Source organism: Scomber japonicus, chromosome 13 (assembly GCF_027409825.1).
Source record: "Scomber japonicus isolate fScoJap1 chromosome 13, fScoJap1.pri, whole genome shotgun sequence".
Taxonomy (NCBI): Eukaryota; Metazoa; Chordata; class Actinopteri; order Scombriformes; family Scombridae; genus Scomber; species Scomber japonicus.
Window position 1 is genome coordinate 10,685,265 of NC_070590.1, and position 23,388 is coordinate 10,708,652.

General features: G+C 39.2%; 1 protein-coding gene across 1 annotated transcript in view; it reads right to left on the minus strand.

The window, feature by feature from the left end:
• Positions 1 to 23,388, minus strand: part of fstl4 (follistatin-like 4) — a 197,791-nt gene that overhangs the window by 121,210 nt on the left and 53,193 nt on the right. The window contains exon 3 of the mRNA XM_053332315.1: positions 5,517 to 5,759. Coding sequence (XP_053188290.1) covers positions 5,517 to 5,759 — 243 coding nt within the window. The remainder of the gene's footprint in view (positions 1 to 5,516; positions 5,760 to 23,388) is intronic.

Genomic DNA, 23,388 nt, shown 5'->3' on the forward strand with positions numbered 1-23,388 from the left:
ATGGGTCGACTTGCAGCTCACCATAAGAGAAGAGGAAAAAATATATGTGATGCTCATTTTACAAATTATCAGAATAATCAGCTGTGAACTTAAATAACAAGGTAAATGCAGTGCCGCAGTGTGTGTATGTTTTTGTTTGCACTTTATTCTCCTCAGTTTCAATGTTTCAAACATAAATGTAAAATCAGCTGAATTCCTAATGATTATCAACTGGAAAGAGAAGCTATTCATTTGGGTGGATGTGGGAGTAAGTAATGGTAATAACCGCAAACTTCTTCAAGGAAAACCCATTTTAGGACTTTTGGCAATTACAATTTAAATGTGTAATTGGGCTTGAAAGTAACTCTTCTATCAGTCGTTTTTATTCACAATGTGGTCCTTCTGAAGCCACTAGTGTTTAACTTTTAACTTTGAAGTCAATTTTTTACATTCATGAGAAGCTGTGTTGACTTTCACTTATGTTACACGTTTAGTTTCTGTTAAAATTATTTAGCAGAGTCTTTGTACAGTGGAAATCTTAAAAGTGCCTGCAGTGAAAACAGAATTTAACTTATTGAAAAAAGGTACGATAATGAAAACCCCTCAATCCTAATTTGATTCCTTATACTATTCTCTCCTTTTTGTATAATAGTTATGTATTAGCTTTAACCTTTTTGAGCTTAGCATCTTATTTTTCTGTCATTCTAATGTTATTCTACTATTGTATGTGTACTCATTGTTAAGTCGATATGGATAAAAGAATCAGCTGAAGTGACTGAGCGTAAATACTAAGAAGCCAGTGACAGGGCAAAACAAAGCACCCCATATCCAGAGGTTTACAGCCTTCCTTGCACTCTGTATGCAATCACCTCTCCTGCCTGTCAGACTACAAATCCATTCCCAAACACTTATGAGTACACCAGTCCTATCAGGTCAGAGCGAGGCTATAGCCTCCTTCAAGCTGCATCAAAGAGAATATCTGGGTATCCACAGTCGGTAAATCCCTTTGCCTCTGCTACAATGTTTGCCGCAAAAGACCGACATTAAGTTTGAACCATTAAACTTTCTCCCTTTTTTCCACATTGCCTGAAGAAAGAAATAAAATAAAAATATGATTAAAAACATAAAACTACAGGAGAGCTGCCCTCTCTCCTTAAAAAAACAGCTTTTTCTATAAAAACAAAACAACTATATACAGTATAACAACATAATAACAAAATGAGAAAAAAACTCTGGGGAGTGGTTTAAATGCAACCCTGTTGCTACACATGAAAGTCGATGTTGGATGATTCTGCAAAACCTCAGACTACATTTGGTGATAATGGCTTTTTATTCCCTATGCCAACATTTTTATGCTTTCTATGAAATCTGCACTTGGCAAATACAGTAAGCTTAAGGTCACTGGAAGTTTGTAAATGTTTATGGCAAATAAACTAAGATAAGGTATGGTTATGGTTAGTGACAGTTAAGGTTATAGAAGGAGCATAGTTACTGTTAATTAAAACACTAATGTTAACTGAAAGTGTTTCATATGATATAAACTATGTTATTCTGCATTAAAGTCAGACAAACTGCACGCCCATCCACCATCTCCAGTGTGCAGAGGTTGGGGTTGTATTAGACATAAATCATGACCCTGGAATCATTCAATAAGACGTCATTCCTGTGATACTGAGCTGCTCAAATGATGATGTAACTACTCCTTGGAAGGACTGACATATCTATGGTACAAATGATGAAACTACATATCACAGATTTAAAATTAAACATGACACAAATGATGATGACCAATAAGAGTAAAAAAAATCTCAATTGACTATTTATTATTATTTATTTAGAGTTGTGAATCAGTGAGTGACTTCTGACACATCCACTGTCACATTTGAGCTAATTTGGTGCTAGCATCATCAAAAGATGACCAAAATCACCATCAAGTGAACTTATTGCTTGTTTAGCCAAAGTGTGGTATAGCCTCACTGTTGGTGTTCATTTTTTGTCAATCCCACATAAACTGTCCTGCTGCTACTTATACTCACAAGAGTACCAAATGTGTATTAAGTCCTGTCTGAAAATCCACATTTTTTTTAAACCAAAATTTTTATTTATCTTGTACCTTGGACTTTTTACTGAAGAACCAGATATTTTCTAAGGCTTCTTTTGAATCTTTTGTACTTTGATTTAACCATATTTTTATCTTGATCCAAGGTGCACAAGTGCTCAAAGTGTGAGTCACGAAACACTCTACATGGGAAAAATGAATGGGATTTTTACTTGAGTACCATGGGGCTCCCAAAATAGCTCCTCCCACCTCACACCTCTATTGAAAGACAGACTAAAAGCATTGCTGATTTTGGTGTTCTTATGGGATTTGCTGAGAAATGAGAAAAATATAGAGGAGATGACGAATGAAGGTATATGCTGACACACTCAGGGCATTCTGAATTAACTGTATAAGTAAGTGTTAGCTGGAGAAATGGAGTGAGGACGAGACATATGTGGTTACTCTTTCTTTTGCTTAAGTGCTGAGTTTTGAACTGGCTGTGAACAGTGAATCACCATAATCTAGATATGATGAGACGAAAGCATGCAAAAGTGTCTGCCAGATTTGAGACTGTGACTGTGGCCTTAGCCCTGAGCTAAAGGAAATTGGCTTTCACAGCAGAGCTTTCAGATTTATCAAATTTGAAAGCAAAATTACCAAAAAAAGCCCAAAAGATTTTTGCCATGTGGCCTAATGCATATTTGTAGAGCCTAAAAGATCAATTTTTGTATGCATGGATCTTGTTCTCAGACAGTTTGAATTTTTTTTTTTTCCATTTAGCATTTAATTTGCTCTAGGCCCTTAAAAAACGGGTCCCGAAATATATAACTAAACAACAGACAAGTAAGAAATGGAGAGAAAATTAAAATATATGTTCAAAAGGAAGGAGACAATATAGTTGAACCTACTCTTTATTCAGTAAGTGAACATATAGCACCCCCAACATACAACACACAGCCACGTAACACCAATAATGAAAATAAAACACCACTTAGTGCGAAATACCAGTTTGTCCATTCAATATTGCTGTGTTATCCCAGTGCAATTACTGTAGTGGATATATTGATTTATTTGTATGATTCAATTACGTGTGCCTTATTGGCGCCTGCATGGTGAAATACTGAGAGTTACATGGGCTTCAAACAAGGATATGTTGTTATTTTCAAGAGGATTGGCTATACCAGCAGGGATGATAGCATTTACTGAGACAACTCACTGCACCACCTCTCCAGTTCCTCTGCGATTTATAGTAAAACACAAAAGAAAATGTGAATAATGACTCTAGCAGAGCACTGTGCCTTCAAGTTATGTCTTTGCAGATGCATTAATTACATCTCATTTACATAGAAACCCACACACACATGATTCCTGTGACATTTGACTTTTCAGACATACAGACATCTTGAGTTTAAGCCTGAATATCCCTAATGTGGATTAGCTATACATGGTGGTGTCTGCCAGGAATCCTTTCCACCATAATGTGATATGACTAAAAGTGCTGTCATATGTATGTGTGTGTGTGTGTGTGTGCATGTGCGTGTGTGTGTGTGTGTGTGTGTGTGTGTGTGTGTGTTTTAGTGCTGCAGTGACATAAATTTATGCTCTAAAAATAACTATAGACTTACTTTCTATTTTGAGGGATTATAAAAGACATTTAATACTAGTCTGAGCTGGAAAACAACATGTTAAAGATGAGGAGATACCAACAGGTGTGCTGTGCATACACATGCATGCTTGCACTATTTGATAGTGCCGACCTATCCCGGTATATTGAAAATAATGTTTGTTGTGCGTGAATATTTAAAATGTGCAGAAGCCCTACTTGACCCTGTTACCTATAAATCGAAGTCATGATGAAACGACTGGCCTGGTTGTTGGATAATAATGCTGACTGTTCATGCTGAGAGTTGCACTTCTACTAATGAGTGATAGTCAAGGACTGAAAATTGTAATGATTTACTATAAAGAACTGGTGATCCACAGTAACCTAGTGGTGGTGATTTATGAGTGCCAGAATATTAATGTAGTACAGGTAGTAGAGGGGAGGACTGTCTCAGAGGTTAGACTCTGTTTGTGGGCATACAGTATGAATTAATATGTGAGCACCAACTTTAAATTGTGTGTGTGTGTGTGTGTGTGGGGGGGGGGGGGGGGGGGACCTGTGAATTACATCTTTACAGTGTTCAACATTGTGTCTAACATAGTTTACCTTTTGAATGAAAGCTCACCTTTAAAATTCAAATTAGACTGATCATTAAATGAACTGTTACGATGCAACTATACATGATTCAGATGCCAGTGTTTGTGATTAGGACCAACTGCCAAGTAAGCATGCTGACTTGAAAGGAGTGTGATTATAGCAGTGGAGCACAGAGAGGAGATGAATACAGCACCTGATAAAAATGCTGACTGTCTGAGTGCCAATGCCAGTGCTTAGCTATTGCTAGACGACAAACATGACCCTGAGCCACAGCCTTCAGTGCCAAGCTACAAATGATTTCATCCTTTTATCTCAATTGAATAGGTGTCTGACAGAAACAGCATGACTCCATCAGTGACTGATGCTCGTGACTGGAGTTTGACAGGTGGCAACGTGTTAGGAAACAATTGCTTTGTTTGTCTGTACAACTGTTTCTGTTTAAATGTGTCAACATCAAGCTGGAGTCAAAGCCCCACTGCAGCCTTCAAGTGCACCTCACAGGTATAAGAACAACATTTTGGGGCAATCTTCATTCAAAAAGCATCAAAATTTTTAACCTGTATCGTTCTCAGTGAAGCTGTCAGACTTCAAAGACAAATGATCACTGTGCAGCATCACTGCGCTGTTGTTATGGTGCAGCAGGAGTTGCGCTTCATAATGAATAAATGAAAAACTGAGAATCCGAAATTGAAAACATAAATGGTATTTTACTAACTTGTAATGTCTGTTTATCTCTTAAGGCACGTTTAAGAAGAAAACCAGAGCGATGTAATAATTTCACTTGATTTCAATCCATCTCAAATTCATTCATTTTCTTGAATCATATTATTTATTATGACATAGCTGTAGTAGTTTAAATTTGAGATACTTGTACATGTATCAAATACATGTGGAAAACTATTTTTGTATTAAAACTTTCATTTCTAGTGCACAGTTGAAGGGTATGCATGCAACCTTTTATCAATAAATCACCTACATATTTTTAGCAAACAGTAAGTACCGTTAACATACATCACCAAGGCAATTTAGCCTTTTCATTTGGTTAGCTTTGGCGAGAAATATAAGCAGGTCAAAAGCAAAACGGGGCCAAATTTCCTCTAATACAACGTGAGAACAAAGATTTTAGAGTTTAAAAGCAATTTGAAAGAAAAACTACTTAATTTTGACAACCACCCCCGGCACTTATCACTGATGTATTTATCACACCATAGGCATGACATACAGACTACCGACTGTAATCTTTTCTACAGTGTGCCCACAGTCCTCTGCAGTGTCAGTGTATCAGTTTAATGGTACCTTTAAAGAAGCAGTCCTTGCTGTGCACCACATAGATCCGTCTCCTCTGCAGGCAGGCAGTGCGGTAAACCTCACAGTGGTTCTCGTAGAACCTGCCGTCTGAGCCACACACCGGCACAAAGGAGGGCCGGCATTTTTCCTGGCAAACGCACTCAGCTCGGCCGGTTTCTGCCATTAACACACACTGTCGACCCCGTCCGCAGTAGGTCCTCCGACAGGGGTCTCCATCTGGGTCGGAAAGGGCTGGGGGGACAAGAGAAACAAGGACTTTCTGAATCAGTCACAAAGACAGATATAAGATAGAGATCAGTTGATGTTCCACAATGAAAATATAAAATACACCTGCAGAGATCACACATTTTGGGCTTAAAAGACAATAGTATTATATATTTGCTGATTTATACTAAGCAGATTCACCCTGTTTGAAAATCAAATAATGGAGTCTCTTGCTGTAGAGTTGCAAGGAATCTTCTCCATGCACAGGAAGCATCGTGCCAACATTGAAACAACATAAGCTGTCCCCTTAACAGCAGCCAATGAACCATTCATTCATTGGTTGACCTACATATTGGTCCATGAAACCAACTGTTTGTCACCAGTGGCTGTTCATTGCGACTGAACCCTGTCTGGTGTCCAGTACTCCACATCATGAATTCAGTTAGGGGTTCAAAAACAATGACATTGTTCAAATTCATTACAATAGCTCAATGTATGATGCAAAACCCATCACTAACTGGCTGGAAGTACACAGGCCTCCTGACAGTGATCTGTAGCAGCATATGCAAAATTTAAAAAAAATGTCTTGCTGAAATGGTTCTATGTTTAAAAAGAAGATTAAAAAAAGTAGCATTTTATTCTATCAAAGCCAATGATACTGTTCATTTGACAGTAAATCCACTGTCCACAAACAGTGTATTTTCTGAAATAAGGTATCTCTTGCTGGCTTACATCCACCCTGATTTAACAAATGCTGCATGAAATACATGAGTGCAGTAAGACAAAGGAATCAACAGAGTAACAAGACAAATTATATGATACAAATTACATGAACCAGAAATAGAAAATGTGTAAACTCGAGTCAAAACACCTCCAGTCCTGATCACAGATACAAGAGTGCTAACAAGGAGAAAAGTTTAAAAAAAAAACAACAACAAAAAAAGCCTAACTTAAAACTGTACAAATCAAACAGATAGGTGTCCTTATTAACACTTCTCAGCACTTAATCACACATACACGTGCACATCCATACACAAACACAGATATGCATACCTGTGAGTATAGGTGTGCTAGAAATTAAAGCTCAAGTTCACACCTTCTGCTCTACCTACTCTGGCACACATTCACACAGTTCCCCATCATCACAACATACACTTCACTTCTTCTGGCTTCCGCTCTACACACACATGCATGCACAGGTGCACATGCCAGCATCCCCCATCATAGCCACTCACTACTGAGGACACCTTGCTTCTTCCAGCTGATTTAATCTATTTGCACTTAAAGCAAGTCAAAAAGCTGCTGATCCTGCCAGACTTTCCACCTTGGATTGATCTGTCCTGGCTCCATGAGCTTAACCGGGACCCCCCCCTATCTTGTTGTGATCTGAGGGTTGGATTTATGAGCCTGTGTGCCATGGGGGTTATCGTAGAGAAGAATACATGCTAAAAAAAACCCCAGTAAAAGCAGGATATTTGGAGCATCAAGCGCCAATAGTAATAAATTACATATAAAAATTGAGTTGAAAACCATCCCTGAGTTTACACATTATTCATATTAATGTGAGAAAGCTCAATCAATATTAGCAAACATGAACAGCTCCCACGCAGGCACCCACATCGTGTTTGAATGAATTGGCAGGGTTGCAACTCCACTTCAGCCTTTCAAAAGAACACAAAAATAAATTAAAAAATTGAGATTAAAGATAGCTGTGTATTTCATATGACTGAGTTTTCTTTTATGACTGTAGGAAGACCTGTATATTCACCCATTATAACTCTCCTTAACCTCTAAGCTCCCAGAAATACTCTTCATGTTGTTACAGAATATATAAATGTCAAAAACTGTAAGATACTCTTGAAGAAGAAGAATACCTGAGTTATCACAGATCTGCACCACAGTGTTTAATCCTTTGAAATTTACAGTTCTAAGATTAAATTTAAAAAAAAAAGAAGAAGTTTTGCTGTAAAAGGAAAGCTGCGCCCTCAACTGAACCAGCTGAGTCTTATCACTTTTTCTCTGTCTATTTTTTAATCATTAACTTTAACTAGCTCTATTATTTGCCATGGAAACCAGGTCTAAACATAGAGGAGGTGAGTGCTGGCTGCAGCACTGTAAGAAATAAACTGCACCACATCAATATCAAGGTTGAGCACAACACTATTAAATGGTGAAAATTAAATCGTAATTCTAACGGAAAACAAACAAACAAGTAAAATACAGTCTGATGTTGCTGCTTGTCACATTATATTACATGTTTTAGACACTGTGAAGGTATCACTATTACAAAGCAATGAATATGGGACTTAGTGGCCATTGTGTTGATGCTGTTTTGAGGTTGAGTTAAAATGCTGAGCAGGGGTCAGTTCTATTATCCCTCTGTGGAATAAGGCTAAAACCATACAGGCTTAACTTTAAAGACCCCAGTCCATCCTTTTATAATCAAACTGCTGAAAACAGAAATTAAACCGGCCTGGAGTATAATCATATCTCAACTCTCAGCATATTCAATAACAGAGGTAATGCGCTGTTGTCGGAGGACAAAAGTCCCTTAATAACATAAAGGCGATTCTGGGGCTGACACACAGAAGCACACAAGCACACACGCATACACACTAAAACACACATTAATACCCTAGTGTCCTCCTACTCAGTTTGGAGATGTCAGTGTGGAGGCCAGCCTACACTCATGAGCTCGGTTGCTGTCTAATGCACATCATATCATCGAATAGAAACACACACAGAAACTGATAGAATTTCATTTATCAAGCAAAAAAATCATTTGCTTTCTTACATTTCCCTCTAATTGTAAATTGAACATATTAAATATTTAAATTAATCAATAGCTGCAGCCCCCACAGTTAGGAAAAAAATGCACAGCCCACAGGCATGTGCAGTCTGACCTGACTTGGTAGCATTGACTACTCCTTTATCATAATTAAGCGTTAAGAATCTGCTGGAAGAAGCTGTGTGGTTGGGGGTGTGCCAGGTAACTACCCTGAGGGGAGAGTGGGGTGTGTGGGGTGGGGGTGAGGAGTGGGGTGGGGAGGGGCGGAGGGGTACTGAGGAGGAGGAGATTAAGACAGACTCAATTCCTTTTTATCCAGTTTACTAATTGTTCCGCGTGTCTCGGCAAAGCATCTGTGGGAAATGCAAAATAGCCCGGCTCCCCTGCGACCTTGCTGTTCATGTCAAGGTCGGGGACGATTACAAGATCGTTTGTATTCTCCAAGCGTGGGAGATTAAACGCTTTGCAACAACCGTCCAGCGGCAGTTACCCACCGGTGGCTGTTTTCCCCTTCTTCTTTTCCTTCTTCTTCCTCTTGTTTTCTCTCTCCCTCCCTCCCTCTCTCCCTGCCTGCCTCTCTGTCCTTTTCACTGCTTCAGTCCCCTCGCCCTTTCCCATTTTTGCTCAGAGAAAAGAAAACATGAACAGCAGCCACTCAAACAACAGAAACAATAGAGCATAGAAGTTACATTTACAATACACAAGCTGTCTGACATTTAACTAAGTCCTTGCGCTCATGTTCATCCTCCCTCTAAGTTCTTTGTCTCATGCTCTTTTGGACCATGTTGGCTACAATTGTGGCTTGCTTAAGAGGCTAAAAGTGTCGTTTGATAATCCTCTCTGTCTAAGCTGCCGGCACAGTGTTTATAAATGGCTCTTACAAGTTCTGATGCTCTGTGGTGCCAAGACAATGCCAGGCTGACCACTCAGTGTCAAGCCCTCCATCCTGTCACTCTTTTTCATTCTTCTTTGGGTCCAATGTCTTCTTTTTTTCCTCTTTATTCTGCTGTACATGCTATACTCTCTCTCTTTCTCTTTTCCTCCATCTCTTTGTCAATATCCGTCTCATGCAGAGCTCTGTTGGGCTTTGGGGAAATTGAGACCAGACATTGTCCACTATAATCAGAGATTTCCAGGACATGTTTTGCAAGGAATTTTGTCGATAATTACATGGGAACATGAGGGATTTGTACAAAGTGTTAAGACTATTTCGCCTTATCTCCCTGACATTTTTCGACTGACAAAGATCATTTTCCCCTTTCATTTCCTTTTATGCAAGTCTAAGTAGATGAGAGCGTAACTGGAGGCACAGCACGCTTCTCTGCCTGACTGACTGCCTTTTCATTTGTTGGGAGAAGCTACAATCTTGTCAGTCTCAGCCCTCGCTGTATCATTGTGATGAAGCCATTGGTAATTTGAATCCAGAGCGAGGCGTACAATCTGCACGCACACACAGTCACATATGCATTTTACAGCACGCCTGCATAAATAACACAGCACACACACACACACACAGGCAGAAATAAAGAGAGTCAGAATATGTCACTTCACTCTGGAAGCAAAGTACTTGTGTATAAACCATCTATCGCTCTATTTAGCAACTAAAATACGCCTCAATATATTTATACCTGAGGCGAGACTCTCAAGCTCTTTAAATCCCTTTAACATTTAAAGGAAGTCACAACACACTTTATTTATTTTGTATTTAATCCAGCTCCACAAAGGGAGAGTTTGCTGTTTTTGATACACTCTCCTTGGAGAGATAGAGAGACACTGCTGAGCGTCTTATTAATCAGACTGGAAGAACATTTGCCCTGCTGATGTGGGACTTGCTGCTTACAGCGCTACCATGTTAAAAATGCCCCTGATCCATGGAAACACAGAGGATGCAGTCACAAACCCTTCAGGTTATCAGAATGTGACATTTACAGGAACAGAAACAGAGTGGACATTTTTTGCTAGCAGGCAGCTTTTGTTAGATGCAGTTCAGGCCTAAAAGTGTCCTTGTGTTGTCTTATTTTACTTGTATAGCATACATATGCATGAATATGTGGGCATGTATATTAAGAACTTGTGTTTATGTTTATTTTGTATGTGTTTTGCAGCCTAAGGAAAGCTCTGTCACCTTTACTGATCTTACAGATCATTCTATTTGCTCTGAAGCAGCTGTAGATAATTAAATTCATAGACGCGCCGTCAAACACTGTCTCCCCTGTGCCGCACAGTCAGACAAAGCGCTTCTGACATGCACGCTGAGCTGGAATATCAATGGACAACAGCAGCCCTTGGTGCTACGTGAGATATGCTGTGGCATACACTCAGATATAAGAAAAGACTGTCCATTTTGCTGCATTGTACCACAAAATGTAACTTTTCTGGGCAAACAGAGGATGGAAACTGGAATACAAATAACCAGAGTTGGAAGAACTGCAGTCTTTACAGTTAACTGTATCTTTGACACAGTGTGTTTACTCTTATTTTTATTAAAAATTTACTCTTTTTTCTTTGTTTAAAATGTCCTCCCAACTCTTTCAAGAGCATCCTTCAGCTGAAATCACAGATGTTTGATTTTATGTTTGAATGATTAAAATTGGATAGTACCTTTGGCCTAACAATAATTATATGTTGTGATCTATCATCTGTCATTAATTACATGAACTTGAATTCTCAAATTGGTTCTGTACCAAAACAGAAAAGGATGTCCACGGGCAGCTACAGGAAGATAAAGCTAATGATTTGAGTCCTTCAACACGACACACAGACCCAGACTGGCACTGAAATGCAACAGCCAACTATTACAATGTGTGTCCTTGAGGTGTCAATTTTCTGGCTGGTTTAAAGGTGCTATATCTAAGAATTGTGAAGTAATGTACACATATTAATCATTTTTTATTGCTAATGAGTGAACTGGTTGTCACATAACTTAAATAATGAGATTTTCTTCGACTTTCTCTGTTGGCTTACTGCCTGTGGACTGATTGATTGAAGGGTGTGTTTTTCCGTGAAAATTCAAAAGGATGTGACGTTATGGCAGCCGGCAGGCAACACAACAAAAAGTTATCTCAGAGCAGGTCTAGACTGTACACATAGAACTTAGCGGCCAAAACGTTTTGGGAATATAACACTTCCTTAGCATACACAAGTTTTCCTGCTGATGATTTGGGTCTTTTCTATTTTTCCAAATTCAGCACACAGCAATACACAGCAGTGCTTAATGCAAGTAGTGGTACTGTAGTAATGATTAAATATTTAAGTTTCCAAGCTGTCAGATAATGAAGCAACATGACAACAATCTGCTGTGACAACAATAATTAAATGTTTATCATTTTAGTTGTAAATTAAAATAATAACACGTAACAATAAATAATAGCCAAAGAAACAAAGAGAGAAAGTAAACCCGACTTTGAAACATCATGACTGACTCACTCTGGACACTATGACAACTACAGCAATACTACTACATGAAGTAAGTTGAAAAGATAATTACATACAATATTAACTTCCTAGCAAAGTCATTTTTCTACATTAAGTGCTGCAAATTACCTATTACCTCCATGACCTCTTTCTTAATGGCAGGTTAGCCTGCACCTTAGTGTTCAGTACATGTAATTGAGTGGATGGACACTAAAGCCATTTGAGTACAGCCAACTTATAGATCTGTTTTACTGTTATGTGAATTCAGAGAACGAACTATTAATGACTGGCACCTGGACTTGGATCCTGCCATTACCGGCAGCACACTTAAGGCTCCACATACATACACACACACACAGCTGCCTACTGACGGAGGCTGAAATATGCCAGTAAAATAATATCCTGTCACTGCTTTCACCATATAAAATGTTTCTTTTTTTTTTTTTTTTACATTTGAGAGCTGTAAAAACACCCTATACACATTTCTTTTAGTTAGACTTTTTCTAATGTGACCCATAATATACAAAATTGGAAATGAAATGCATAATTTAAAAAAAAAAAGTGCACCTGACATGTAGAAGTTTGACCTGTGTATATTAAACAAACTCCAAAATCAGCATTAAAACAGGTTCTATTCATAATATTCTATACAATGTTCACCTAGCCCGTAAAATAGTGATTGTGAATGTCTTTTAAACAAACAGAAGGATTAACCAAACATTTATTAATTACTGATGGGGAAATAATGAATGTGATAGGTGTATAGACTAATTATGAGTCAGAATATGAACAGTATGTAAGGGTAAAGGAGATACTGTACAAGTTCAAATATTATGCACTTATGAACTTGCTTCAAACTATGGTCACATAGAGGAAGTAGCTCACATTGATCAGGGGGTTTAGGTGTTACTGCTGTAATATAAAATAATCTTAAATTCCAGCAGTGAAGAAGTTTTCAGTGATAACTGACGAGGCATGGCTGATGGTAAGACAAGAGGAAGTAGTCATAGCTGATTAAGTGTACTTGTCAAGTCCCTTATTAACACATGCTGACTCTGTTTTCCTCCCATCTTGATGTTTTCTTCCTCTCCTCCCTTCCCAAGTTATTGATTGTGAGGGATGCAAATGAAGTAATCAAGTGAAACGCCGAGCTGGTTGCTGTGGCTGCTGTTTATGAGGTTTCGTTGTGTGTTGGGACAGATGTAATGAGGTGACTTCTTTAGTGATAGAGGTAAACTCCTCACCTGACTGCAGAGTTAAAATTTGAGAATGGAGCTATAGGGACTGACAAATGTCATGAAGTTGAGGATGTTTAGTGAAATGAAAGAAAACAGAAACATGATAAACTGAGTCTATTGAGAGGCAAACACACACATTAAATGGGAATTAAATTTAAGTGATAAGGGAAAGTAAAAAAACCCAAAGACAATAAGCAGAGATGGACATAACTGGCAATACTGAGAACTGCGATAAAGAAGATGAAGAATTGTGAGAGGTAAGGTAGCTAAATGAAAGAGGAACATACAAATGAGAGACCGGAGAGTCCATGGACAAAAAATATGACAATTCATATAAAAGTAATTTAGTGAAACAGATTGCTGTGAGTCAGTAATGGAGCTGCAGATAGAAAGGCCAATTCAGTTTATACAGAGGGAAAATATTCGGCCTCTGCTTCAAACAAAATATCACTAGGCTGATCGGGCTGGTTCGGCTGATAGGCCTGTATTGATCTTCTGATCCCTGCGTATCTTCAGCCGCTCCACTGAGAGGCTCAGCTGTCTTGAAAGAGTGACCTGGGAGAGCCCAGCTGCTACTACCTGGGTCCCCCTCACATAATCCTATACAAAGCAGACAGTTGGCAATTTCTTCAGGGGTTTGTGGGTAATTTTTTTGTTTATGGTAGGTGATAGTATAGGTCACAGAGGGCCAGCATATTGCACTTACAATGTGAAACACTTTGTCTTTTTCATCTCACTGACACATCTTCCCTTGTTTTAAATGAAAAGACATACGTTGATTCAGAACTTAATTAAATCACAGGTTAACTTACATGCAATGATGTTTTTGCATCTATATTCATAGATTCAAACATTCATACAGCAAGTAATCCATACTGAATACAAACTAACCTGAGTGTCATGCTTTGTTCATGAAAACAAATGGCAATTTTATGTGCTAGCTGCACACCATCTGCTCCAACTCCAGAGGGATCTAAGTTTGAGAGTATGCTTAGCTGTTTCTTACCTTCTTTGTTTGGGGTCTACGCATGTGTGCACATATGCCTGTAGTAGAAAAGTACACCTAAAAGGTCCACATAACTGCCTGTGATTGAAGACTCAGAGAAGTTGATTCACAGTCTGCCATATTATTTAGTGAGATTTTACCACCACTGCACCTATAACTAAGGCTAGAGCAATACAGGGCTTAAGCATCAGTCCTATTCAGCTGCAACACTCATATTTTCACATTAATGCCAGCATAGCCAAGGATGAAATAAGCTCTCAAATGTTTTTTTTTTTTTTTGCAGGGATTTTGAGCGAGCATGTGAGTGTGGGGAATATAATGTCTCCTGCAAAAAAATAAAAAATAAATCCCATATCTCAGGAGTCTGTGTTGTACAAATAGAAATTCTTTGGCACCGCATGATTTCAATCTTCAAGACCTAAATTAAATTTCCATCTCTGTGTTTGTGTGTCTGCAAACATGTGACGCAGAAAATGGATGGTGAAGTCTGTTCCAGTGTGTCTAAATCTCTACAGTTTTTCAAACCTGTAAAACCTTCCCATATAATGCTCCCGCCACGCTCCACCCTTGTTTATTATCAGCATCTTAATCCTTTCGATCCATCTTCAGCCTCATCTCTCTCTCACCTCTCGCTATTTATCTCTCTATTTATATATCTCTCTACAGTATATACTGTATTTCTGCTGACACCACACCTGCATCCTCCTCCCTGCAGGGTTCTGGGAGAACAGACACCAAGTGCCCCCGATGGCCTTGCTCCCACAGCCAAGATGACTAATAGCCCCCACAGGGTAAGAGGCCGCAGAGGTGAGGCAGAAAGGTGAGAGACAAAAGATGAAGAGGCTACGTCACCTCACACGGCTTGTAAAGCTTCCTCGGGTGGGTGGGCTTTGTCTGCTTATGCTCTATCCACAAAAACATATTATTTTGAATGAAATCCTTTGTGTCTGTTTTAGAGGGCCAGAATATTACTTCCACAACAGGATTATGATGTAAGATGGAGGAACATGATGTCTCAGTGTTGAAAGAGGAGTGCAGGATAGTTTCATGCATGGTTCTGAAGTGTTTAAGAGATGTACTGATTGGGTTTATTATTTAACATTAAAAAATGGGTGATATGTGAAATTGTACTTCAGTCAGCTGTTTGCCTGGTGTTAGTCTGTTTCTAACTGTGAACAAATCCCATGAAAAGACCAGAACCAACAGTGTGTGTGTGTCTTCATTACCCTGTTTGCAGCACTCAGCAGCACTCTGAAGCATTTTTTTAATTATAGCTATTCTCATATAACTAGTCTTAATATCTGTACATCTTCATCCTGTGTAAACAGAGCTTTTCACTTCAACTCATCTTGAACTTTGCACTTATGAAGATGTTTGATGGAGTGGCAGATACACATTATCCTTGCTGAATTACTGAAAGTTGTGTGCAGATATAGATGCAGTGCATCCATTATTGATTTTTTTAATGCCTTTGTGCTTGCATAAATATGAAGATGAAGAATATGTCTTAGATAACAACTGCTTTCTGTTTTCTCATTTATTTATTCACATTTTTATTTACTTTTGACCAAATATATATACATTGAAACAAAATGAATCAAGTTGTTGGTCTTTGGTCACTGTGGGTAGAGACACAGTTATATATTGCACTACATACAGTAAAGTTAATTATACAGTGGAGGAATTTCAGTTTACAGCAGCTGTGATTGTGCAGAGCTCACACTTGAACATGTTGCCGGGGCATTAAGACAGGTGATAAAATAAACTCAACTACAGGGAACGAGCAGCTGAGAAACCTGGCTGGTATTCATACGCAGTTACTGAAGCAGCATTATTCTGATGGTAATGGTATTGGACAACAGTCACAATGTACATGACAGAATATAAAACAAGAGAGACTTGCTTGTTTGTTTACACTCGCCTTTGCTAGTGTATTGTTGCAAATGTATTTACTGACTTGTGACACAGACCATCCAATTACCTGCGGTGTTCACTCTTACAGACTCAAGGACTCTTAAGCACTAAAAGCTTATGTGGCCTTACAGCTGGGATTTCATTTTGGCGTCCATGTTAACAGATCAGAGCAGCCACACAGTGAGGGTGAGCCACATGTCATCTTGAGATTCGGGGTCTCGCCTATTTTTCCCCACATGACACACCCAGTTCTCAGAAACACAATAGACAGTTAAAAAGGATCTGTTGATAGTCATTGTTGCACATTTCAACACTAAAGCTTAGTCATTTTCTTTAACAAAGGACAGCACACATAATCTTTTGGTTAACATTCAGTCATTTAACATTTGTTTTGTCTGCATTAAATTAAGTTTACCTTTGTTGAGTTCTCCCCTGGCCAAAAAGAAAATGGCGCCAGCAAATATGGCGTCTTATACTGTGGCAGACAGGAAGTGGAAGAGTCCAACTTGTGGTGCCAGAGGGAGACTGTCTTTTTGGGATCCAGTTATTTTGAATTATTGTAGGACTTTAAAAAATGTTTTTTCATAGTTTGACAGTTAGTTTGATTGTAAATAGTTCCTTGATTTAAATCTCTGTTGATATTATGGTTATTATAGTGAATAAACAATATTCCTGTCCCCCTTTTTTGTCTGTGTAGGCTAGCCTTTGTCTATAAACCCCCATATTATGTCATTTGCAGGTCAGTTATGTTGAGTTTAGTTTAGGTTGCTGTTTGTTTTGATTTAAAAGGCCCTAGTTTTTGTATTTTGGGGAAATTATTTTGTTAATTTGAAATTAAGTTGTAAATAATTATATTATAATCATACAGACATCATACAAGAAACAGTACACCTTTCAGCGTAGTTTCAATGTCTATATCTGTATCCAGCGCGGAGAGTCTGTGACACATGGAGCTTATTTTCTCGACTCCTGCTCAGTTTCTGTGATATTAGTTCAAACCGGGACTCCTGCCTGTTTTTTTACCTGCTTTCAGATGGAGATTTGGCTGACAGTTAGTTTGGACATTTGTCAGAACGTGTTTGGCTCGTTTAGGGAACTTGGTGTCGTCTGGAGGGACTTTCTACATTTGAAGTGGTGACAGCGGGGATCCTGTGTGAGTAGTGCAGACCCCGACATGCCCATCAGAAAAAAAGCCGCTTTCAACTCACATATATCTCTTTTTTTTCACATTGAGCACACACTTCGTAACCTTTTTCTGTCTAAATTAAATATTAATTACATTTATAATGAATTTATATGAAACATTCTATTATTGATGGCCATTATCAAAATCAAACTCTATGTAGAAAGACAGGGCAGGCACTGGCAGCGTTATCTGAGTGGACACAGTGGGTGAACGACACACATGCTGCTCAGGCGTTGTACTGTATGAATCTCTATCAGCAGCAAAGTTTGTTCTTTCCTTTGATTTCCAAATCATGTCATGATGAAAAAGATATATAATGCATACGATAATATGGTAGATTAATTTAAAGTCTTTTGTTCTATATCTTTCTATGCCTTAAGTCTAGTTTAATAGCAGATGTAGAAGACAGAGAATTATATGAATGAGTCAGACTGATCCAATTACGCACAGATTCATTTGGTTGTGTAAAACAGAGGTGGGTATGTTGTAAAATGATAAAGCAGTAAGTGAGAACATGACTAATTTTAGGGAAAGAAGGGAAAAAAGGAAACTTTCCATCATCTCTTCATGGAGCCAACAATAGAAAATATAATGCTAGAGTTTTATTAAATCCAGTTGTGTTATAAAATAACTCATATTGAGGGCTTCCTCAGACATAATTAAGAACCACTGTTATGTGCTTTTGCCGTCCAGATGACACCAGAGATGGTGCACACTAAGACAAAAAGGAAATGGATAATAATATAGAGATGGTTGGAAAGGTAGAGAAGGGGAAAGATGATAAAGACATAACCCCAGGATGAGACACAGAAAGAGGATTTAACTTGGGAATGAGAACACTTTAGAAAGCTAGGCAGAATCCGGAGGGCTGCATCGGCCTTTAGACTCTCTGTGAATCATACAATAAAGTAAAGAAGAAAAAAAGACAGTGACCCACAGTGCTAAAAGCTAAAAGCTGGACTAAAATCTGCCACAGAGCTCTCAGTTCTAAAAGCATGGTTCCCCCCTGAAGCCTTTCAACACTGACGGCCGAGAGCTGAAATTTAAGGAGAAGACACTGGGTGCTGCTAACTGAATCATGGTGTATCTCCTCACTGTACGGCTGTGGCTCAGGAGGTAGTCCACCAATTGGAAGATTGGCGGCTCGATTCCCGGCTCCTCCAGTCCACATGTCGATGTGTCCCTGGGTAAGATACTTAACCCCAAATTGCTCACGTTGCTGTGTCAACGATGAGTCAATGTTAGTTTCCTCCTGATGAGCAGGTTGGCACCCTGCATGGTAGCCCCCGCCATCAGTGTATGAATGTGTGTGAATGGGTGAATGAGACGGTTTGAGTGGTCATAACAACTAAAGTGCCATTTAAGTACAGTCCATTTACCATTTACCATCCATTTACTTTATGGAACTTTCTAGAGAGCCCATACACCTTAACTTAACTTAACCTTATACCAGAGTGTCAGACTGGTAAACTAAGGCTGAATAACTAACAACAGACAATTAACCAACATAAAAATCTAAGGTAATTAAAATCCATTTCACAACCGGTCTGCTAAGATGTGGGAATTCCAACCTTTTACAAAGTCAGTCTAAAAGACATCTATTGATGACACGACCGGGTAAAAACCTGGTTATTAAATGACTGGGGAAATTCACATTGTTCCACAGAGACTCACTGGCTTGCTGGAAATGAAAATGACATTAATCACGTGCTGTGGCTTTTACGGTCACCAGATCTCATGGGGCTCCCACTGGAACACCTATGGGAAACGTGTTGGACAGCACTTTCTCGACCACCATCATCATCAAAACACCAAATGAGGGAATATCTTTAGAAAGACCCATGTTGATCTCTCCAGTCGAATCTCACACACATGAAAAACTTTCACTGAAGTCTCACTGAAGCTGTTCTGGTGGCCCCCCACACCTGACTAAGACATGTCACGTTGGTTTTTCCTTTAATCCGTCACCCATTGGTGTTGGTGTGTGTCGTCAGTCTTCTGAAAAGCTGACACATTAGTAACTAAATTTCTCTTCAGTCGAAACAAAAGCCATCATTGAATCAATATGAACAAAACACTATGGCAGCGGCACAAATTGCAACAAAGCAGTGGTGTAGATGCGTCTCAGCAAACAAACAAAAGGCTTCCCAGTTTTCTTTATGACTGATTGATGATTATTTCTGGCAGACATAGCAATCAGTTGTTGTTCTGCACTCACAAATCTTTTGCTCTCTTTGATATAGAATTCAAGTACCAGTACACCAATTTAACTTGACTTTTTAAAAGTTTTCCCCAAATACAAAGGGCATAGTTTCTTAAGTCCAGTTTTCATTAAGGAAGTTCCAGGTAAAATTTAAGAGGCGGGAACTTTACAGGAATGTCCTCTCAGCCGTTGCATATTAGGACCTTGATTGGACCCACCAGACTCTGGAGGTGACATAATCATTCTGCAACAGTTTATAGGCGCTTATTTTGGTGCTTTCTGTTGATGTCACATCCCGCTTTGAGCATACTCAATCAGCACCGAGTCAACCTCAAGGCAGGGACTCATTTTGCCAACGTAAAAGTTATGGGAGATTATCCTTCAGGGGCGGTTCCTTTTATTGAGACGTGCCAATGGTCACGGCCCTGTATAATTAACATCACTGCTACAACTGTGATATTTGTGATATTTTATTCCTGATGCTTTCGAAGTGAATGGTCATATTTGTGACCAGCAGTAACCCCAGCAGACACCTGATAGAGACGATGCTGAACCACACAGGTAACGACAGAGCCACAAACGGAGCAACCCAGAATTAGAAGTACTGAATAAAATATTAACATTTCTTTCTTCTTATACAACTGACAGGTCTAATGTTTAAATGATGATTTGCCTCGAGGTACCCAAGAGGCATCATGGAGAAAAATTGTCAGGTATCTATTTTTCTTTTTGGATTAGAATTGTCAGGAGGAGAGAAAAAAACAAGAGGGAGTGAGGGATGCACACATGAATACACCAGACACAACCACAACAAAAGAACTAAGCTAATGAATAAATAAAACAGAACAACCACCATCTAAAATAGCTCTGACCGAGCTCTGCCCAGAGAGATGTTCAGTGAGCGATCTCATCAGGGCTGCTGTCAGGTCCGCTCGGTGGTCAGGGGAGCCGCTGCGGTGTTGACAGGTGGCTGTCATTACTCCAAAAGTGAGAGGAGACAGCAGGGCAGTAGGAGGAAGGAGACAGGGAACAAAGGAAAGGGACCGGCGAGGTGGGAGGAGAGGGATGAGAAGAGAGGCCTGAGGAAGAGGAGGTGAAGTATAAAAGCAGGACAAAGAGGTGGAGAGAGAGAGAGAGAGAGAGGTGAGGGATGACAATAGACAAGTAACGTGACCCCGACCTCACCCTGATGGATCCAAGCTGGTTAGTCTAACTCCCCGGTGTTGCATGAATTGGCGGGGTTCATATTGTCAGTTCAGCTTTTTATTTCTCCCTAAATCAAAACACTTGACATGTGCTTGGTTTATTACTGTTACTTGTGGTTCGGCTGGTATCTCAAAAGTTTGGAAGATTTTACAAAGCATACCTAGATTTACATTACAGGGATGAAAAAAAGAACAAATTATTATCTTTAACAACTACGTATATGTTGATGCAGTTTGTTACGTAAAGCAGAAAAAACAGGTTTTTTTTGACGGGTGGATCTGTAAACTATCTCGATTCTTTCTAGTTAGCACCTTTCAATATGCACCTCAAACTACTTTACATTTTATTGTTTAAATATCTCATTTTACACAGTAACTGCAAATCTTCACACCTTTGCTGCACACATTTTTGTCTCACAGTATTCCATTTGTATGCAAATGTATTTTGATGACATCATATGGACTAAGTACTGTTGTTCCTTCATCTAGAAATTTACTGGAAAACTGAAATACTTAGTAGCAGTAAACATTTTAGCATTTTATTAAGCATGAAACAGTAATCCTACTGTATGTGATACACCATATGATTATGTTCACTGGTTAACAACTACATGGTCAAGCTAGTGTCTTTAATGTTTTAAATAAACCTAATTTCAATCACAACTCATGGTTTTAACCCACTTAAAATCACGAGCATCTCTCTCTGAATGACTAAACCTAGATCTGATTTCATAAGACAACAAAACAATGTTGGGTTTGCCATATTTACAAAAAGAGAGAAGGAGAAAATAAAGACAAAGGAGAATGAGGAGGACACAGAGATGAGAGAGACAAAGAGTGGCACAGGTTGTAGGTGGATGAAAGGTGGTTGAACATCAGAGGCAGAGGCGAAGACAAAATGAATCACAATTTGGTGAGAAAGGTAAGAGACAAGGAGCTGAGGACTGAGGGAGAGAAACAAGAGAGTGACAGGCAAGAAGAGAGGTGGTGTGAGAGATGGGAGGAACAGCGAGGGCACTGAAAAGAGAAAAGATTGAGAGAGCAGGGGGAAATCAGATGGGGAGGAAAGTGGAATAGGGGAGGGGTGACTGGAGGGCAGCTGGTGGAAAGAATAGACGCTAAGCATCTGAGGGACAACCACTGAGCGGTCAGTGTGTGTGTGTGTGTGTGTGTGTGTGTGTGTGTGTGTGTGTGTGTGTGTGTGTGTGTGTGTGTGTGTGTGTGTGTGTGTGGGCGTTTCCTCCATGCTTGAAAGCAAGACGCATAGTGTAACGACAGAAAAAGAGAATGAGGGCAAAAGAGTGTGCTAGTGAGAGACGATAAGAAAAAAAATATATAAATTTGAAAAAGAGGGAGAGGTGAACTGAGACACAGAGAGGTGGATCTGGCCCAATGTGTTGAGGATTAGGGATTTAGGGCTTATTGGAACAGCCACTGTGTTTACACGAGGCCAGAAATATGCCTCTTGCCTGGAGATGTGGGTATTCTTTGCATCCAGGTTGAATTTAGATTAAGCAGTTAAATCTGAAGGAGGGAATACAGTTAATACGAGCTGCAAACTCAGTATGACTTGTTGTTGGTGGAAATGCCAAGAGCATTGTTTGTGAATGTCTGAGCTCACATATTGTGCAACATTAAATAAAGGGTCCAGCAGTTGTTTTGTTTTAGCCAAACGCATAGATAAATATTCTCCATATTCACCAATGGGGAAAATATTTCAAACACAACACAAGATGAACAAAACTGCATCCGATGTTTGAAAGAAAGTACAAAACACCACAGCCTTTACTTGTGCTTCAATTTGCTTTTGGAGTCCAAAATTAGGCTGAATTTGGTTTACTCAGTGCTTCCTGGCGCTTGTGTGATGGGTTCACATAAGGGGCAAGATGGGAACACTCAGCTTCAATCAGATCACAATCAATAATAGATGTCCATGTAAATATCTTATGAAGGAGAGCCATGGAGAAAATGAGTCTGTACTCAGGAACACACACATACACATGGAGACACACATGAACACACACGAAGAACCATAAGAGCGGACAGCAGAACCACAAAGAGGGGACACACCTCACTGTCATGCATGAAAAAAAAAGTGTAATAGAGTGTATTTATCTAATATTCATGCACTATCTTAATGGAGCTTTTGTGTGAATGCTGTCTTGTTTTTGCAGTTGTCTATGCGTGTGCTCAACAAAAACAGAACTGCTTGAAGAAAAAAAGCCCCGAGTTCACTTCTAAATGCGATTTTCAGGGTAAAATGAAAAATACATAAATAGCAAATGTTCCTGGGATCTTGCTTTATCAGTGGTGGTATTAAAAAGTAAATATTGTGAGCAATAAAGCAGCAGAAATTCTTCTTGTGAACTCAGGAAACTGTGTAACACTTTGTTGAATACAGCAGAGGGAAGAACGCATGAATGCACGCCTACATAAATGATCTGCCTGCATCCCCGCAAAGTTTGCTTCCATCCTTAAGGTCACATCAATCTACAGATCACTGCTAACTGTTTGGCAAACAGCCATCTTAAACTGGAGAAGCTGGCAGTGATTTATACTAATACTAGAAAATATCAATACAAATGTCTTTAAACCCAGCAGACTTTTCGGAATTGATGTTAATATAACATGAAAACAATATAACATCTTTCTGACACATGATCATCTGCTTCAGTGTGAATTTTGGCTTAGCTATGATGGTC